This window comes from Theobroma cacao, chromosome 5 (genome assembly GCF_053813885.1).
Source record: "Theobroma cacao isolate CCN51 chromosome 5, ASM5381388v1, whole genome shotgun sequence".
NCBI lineage: Eukaryota > Viridiplantae > Streptophyta > Magnoliopsida > Malvales > Malvaceae > Theobroma > Theobroma cacao.
This window is the reverse complement of record NC_142643.1, coordinates 9,348,718-9,353,483: the sequence shown is the minus strand read 5'-3', so window position 1 is coordinate 9,353,483 and position 4,766 is coordinate 9,348,718. Positions and strand designations below refer to the sequence as shown.

Genomic DNA, 4,766 nt, shown 5'->3' with positions numbered 1-4,766 from the left:
TTTCGTTGTGTCTGGTATTGAGATGATTGTTAAGCATATTTGTTGGGGATTTTGTTTATTTTTATGGGATTTTGAGTTAGAATTGTTTAGGGAATATTCTGTAAAGAGAGTATATTTTGTTTTTACATAAGAGGAGTGAGCAAGACCCTCCTGATAAGGATATATTTTGTCTTATTTTAGAGGGTTATGAAATTCTGTAACCTCTCTTTTATGAAATGTACAATTTCTTGGCTTAGCAAAAACAAAAAAATATGTGTTTTAGGTTGTTGAATTTATTGGTTTATTCATAGAACCAAAAAATGAGGAGTTGAAATTGATTAAACATATCTGTATATTAGAATACTGTATGACTTTGACAATTTAAACTTAGCTGTGAGCAGGCAAATCAATTAGTTATTAGATATTACATTACTGGTTTTTAGGCATTGTGTCACTAGTATTTAAGTATTGCCAGATTGATTTTTAGGCATTATGTGACTTAATCATTGCGTGATTGGTTTTTAGGTATTGTGTGACTGGTTTTAGGCATTGCGTGATTGGTTTTTAGACATTGTATGATTGATTTTGAAACAACGCCTAAGTCACACAATGCCTTACTAACTAGTCACGCAATGCCTTACTAACCAATCATGCAATATCTATCAACTAGTCATGTAACGCCATATCAACCAGTTTCGTAATATCTAAAAACTAATCACGCAATGTCCAAAAATTAATCACGTAATGTTCAAAAATTAATCACGCAATGTCTAAAAATTAGTAACGTAATGCCTAAAAACTAGTCACACAATACCCAAAAACCGATTATACAATGCTTAAAAACCACCAAAACTACTGAATTTTATTTAACAAAAACAATAACTTCAAATGATACACCATATTCCATTTAACAACATAATTAACGAATATACTTACTTGACAAATAATGCTCAAAATGCTTAAAAGTTTTCTTCATGTATCAAAAATTACTCTAAAATACTTAAAAATGCTTAAAACACTCAAAGGTTGTTCTTCATATATAAAAAACTACTCCAAAATGCTTAAATGTTTTTTTTTCTGGTAAGGAATACTCCAGAGATGAATGGTATGACGAGGAAAACTCCAAAGATATGAGTTGGTTGAGACGCGAATATAAACATATGGGTTGGTTTCATTAAAGGTAATTTTATCTAATATTAATTTTTTTTGACTAAAAATAATTAAAATTATAGAGAAATCTATTTTCAAAAACATCTTATGTATGAGGAGCATTTTTTAAAAGAATCCTAATAAATTTGGGATTGGATAATTCTAAATCAAATCTTAACGGAGATATAAATGCGGTATATTGAGTCAGCTGATGAAGTCTTGTTACCCAGCTGGGTTGAGGGAATTGGCTTTCCAGAAATGTAAGTGAAAGAGATATCTAGAGAGAGGTCCAAAAGGGATAGCAGTTTTGATGCCGCTGCCAAATTGACAAAGTTAATTCTTGTGGAAAGTACAGCAGATACTTCTTAAAAGTAAAGGATTCAAAACCTTTGGTTCTGACTTCTGATTCTTAGTGGGCTAACCCACTAAAACTCCTTTGTTCCCTTGTGCTCTGAGAGTGGGCTAAACTCTGTGCTTGTAATGAAGAGTGGGCAGCTGTTTGCAGTAATAAACAATATGTTAGGTCTAGTCAGCACTATAAAGTATATACTCCCCAAAGAAAATCTTTGTTCTCATCTCCCAATAAAATGTTCTCGACACCAAACTTTTCTACCTATAAATATGGGGCCAGCCAGGGACAGCCTTCACACTCATTCCCTTCCCTAGACCCATTTCTCTCTTTTTGGTTACCTTGAAGAAAAGAAAAACCATCTCGAAAGGTTTTTGCCTTAGGCTCTTTCACTTGGTGGCCTTTCCTCCCCTGCCTCTACCCATGGATATTGAGTCAACAGCTCAAGAGAAAGCCAGGTTTTGTGGGATTGCTTGCGGCAGCGCTAAGGCCTTGCCTGATATGTTGAAGGCCAAGGTTATATCAATTGCTAAGAGCATCATGAAGCTTGGGCAAGATGACCCAAGAAGGCTCATTCACTCCCTGAAAGTGGGCCTTGCTCTCACATTGGTGTCGTTATTATACTACGCTAGACCTCTCTATGATGGTTTTGGGGTGTCAGGAATGTGGGCAGTGCTAACAGTTGTGGTTGTATTTGAATTCACAGTAGGTAAGTTAAATTTGAGGGTCGGCTATTAAGTTATTCAGAAGTCGCAAAAGTTCGCAAATTTTATAGTAAAGTATTAAAATAGTGAACTCATATCTTTACCTATTCAGGTGGAACTCTAAGCAAGAGTTTAAATAGAGGATTTGCAACATTTTCCGCTGGTGCTCTTGGAATTGGAGCAGACTATTTTGCAGGTCTCTTTGGAAAGCAAGGAGAACCCATTGTCCTAGGAATCCTTGTTTTCCTGCTAGGTATACCTAAACAAATAATTCTTACATGTTTACCTTTACAAAATCTCTTATATATCTTCCTCTTCCTTATCCTCTGCATCCAAATAGAACAGGTACTCAACTCATAATCATGTGAGTTGACTGTTGCTTTGTTTATTTTTGCAGCTACAGCAGCTACATTCTCAAGATTCTTTCCAAGGATCAAGGCAAGATATGATTATGGAGTCCTGATATTTATACTGACCTTCAGTTTGGTAGCTGTTTCGGGGTACCGAGTTGATGAACTGGTGGTGCTAGCCCATCAAAGACTATCAACAATTATAATGGGAGGAGCAACCTGCATGCTTATATCCATTTTTGTTTGTCCAGTATGGGCTGGTGAAGATCTTCACAGGGCAGTCGCTTCCAACCTGGAAAAGCTAGCTAGTTACCTAGAAGGTACACTAGTGCTTGTAGCAGAATCAACCTAGTTTACTTTACCCAAGTTGACATATGAGACACTTCAAAAATTAATTATTTGACTTAATTTAAATTTTGAAACTCATATAAAGTTATTCACTAGGTTTAATTTAAATTCTTCAGCTAATGTGAAATTTAAATAAAAAATAATTAAAACATTCAAGAATTATTAAATTCATGAAATTTTTTGTATTAAGAAAGAATTCATGTCATATTCATATTTTTTATATATTGTAGGATTTGGAGGTGCATATTTTCAATATGATGGGAGTGGTGTGGTTTCAAAGGATGGCAAGTCATTTCATCAGGGATATAAAAGTATTCTCAACTCAAAGAACAGCGAAGAATCTTTGGTGAGTTTAGCTTCTCTCCACTAAACTTTGCCTTTGCATGCATGCCACTAACATTTGTACTTGGTATATATATATACATATATATATATATTTATATATTAAATATACATAATAAAAAGTTATGTTATCATGGTTGTTGATCTAATGCCATGTTTGCAAATAAATTAACAGGCAAATTTTGCTAGATGGGAACCTGGACATGGCCGCTTCCGACTCCGTCACCCATGGAAACACTACTTGAAGATTGGAGCTCTTGCTCGACAATGTGCCTATCAGATTGAAGCTATCAACGGCTGCATTGACTCTGATATCCAAGTACTACCTCGCTGTACAATCTTTAAGCAGCCACTGTTCAGATGCAAATCTGGACAAGCATATAACTTAATTATAACTGAAGTTAGGATTCAATCTAAAAGGAAAATGCCTTAGCTTCGTTAATATACCAACGAAAAGACCCCATTAATAGGAAGTAATCAATCATTTGGTCGAAAAGTTTAAGTATTACACGAAAATCTGTTATGTATTTCATATGCATAAGTTAATACGTAATAGATTAAATGATTATTACTCACTTGACCGTGGTTGTTGTTGCAGGCATCACAAGAATTCAAAAGTAAAATTGAAGGATCATGTAAAAGAATGAGTGCAGAATGTGGTAAGGCACTAAAAGCATTAGCCACAGCAATGAAAACAATGACAGATCCATCCTCCACCAATCCCCATGTGGAGAACTCCAAAGCTGCCATGAAAGACCTCAAATTTGCTCTCAAAGCAGCCTCCTTAGAAGATGAAGACTTCCTAGCAATAGTACCAGCTGCCACAGTCGCTTCAATTCTGGTCGAGATTGTCAAATCCGTAGAGAAAATTTCAGAAGCAGCCAATGAACTTTCCCAACTAGCTCGTTTCAAGAAAGTGGAACCGACTGTTTCACCAGAGAAACCACAGCAGCTGCTTCACAGGGGAATCATCCAACCCGTTTTGGATGCTGATAGCAACGATAATGTTGTTATCGCAATACATGAAATATCCACTGATTTGCCAGAGAATGAGAAACCTGGCCATCAGGTACCAAAGCCTGGCCAAAGATTTATGGAAGTGTAAATATTTGTAGCTAACATGTGACTAGCTCTCTCTCTCTCTCGTTGCTAATTATCTATGTCTCATATTTAATATGGGGCACTTGAAGAGGGAAGCAATTATTAACAAATCCTTCCCTGTTTTGTAGTCAATCTCCTTTTAATATGTAGCCCTTTCTCTTGTTGTCTCTATTGAGCTATGTGGCTGCTTTTTGTTTCTTAAACTTTTGTAATGTTATGCAAAGTCAAACATCAAACAGTCCAACTTACTAGAAGTTAAAGCAAATATGAGTTTGTCTACTAATTTACCTTGTATTTTATATGCATAAGAACCAAAGGGAATGTTGGACTTAAACACATGATTTTGTCATTGTATACTTTTTTTTATTGTTATTTTCACTACCAAAAAAAAGCTTTTTCCAACGGAATTTTTCGTTGGAAAAAGTTAAAATTCCATTGAAAATA

The 4,766-nt window shown here is 35.2% G+C and overlaps 1 protein-coding gene across 1 annotated transcript; it reads left to right on the top strand.

The window, feature by feature from the left end:
• The first annotated feature begins 1,796 nt into the window (after positions 1-1,796).
• LOC18598406 (aluminum activated malate transporter family protein) lies at positions 1,797-4,487 on the top strand. Its single transcript, XM_007027918.3, has 6 exons — positions 1,797-2,186; positions 2,294-2,434; positions 2,579-2,851; positions 3,110-3,225; positions 3,397-3,540; positions 3,820-4,487. The coding sequence occupies exons 1-6, from the start codon at positions 1,901-1,903 to the stop codon at positions 4,324-4,326; spliced, it is 1,467 nt and encodes a 488-aa protein (XP_007027980.3). The 5' UTR covers positions 1,797-1,900; the 3' UTR covers positions 4,327-4,487.
• Positions 4,488-4,766: the final 279 nt, after the last annotated feature.

Bases quoted from the DNA above. Each gene is read 5' to 3' on its own strand.
- LOC18598406 (XM_007027918.3), top strand. From the start codon at position 1,901: ATGGATATTGAGTCAACAGCTCAAGAGAAAGCCAGGTTTTGTGGGATT. The intron at 2,435-2,578 runs GTATACCTAAAC...TTATTTTTGCAG, and splicing joins AATCCTTGTTTTCCTGCTAG to CTACAGCAGCTACATTCTCA. The intron at 3,541-3,819 runs GTACTACCTCGC...TTGTTGTTGCAG, and splicing joins GCATTGACTCTGATATCCAA to GCATCACAAGAATTCAAAAG.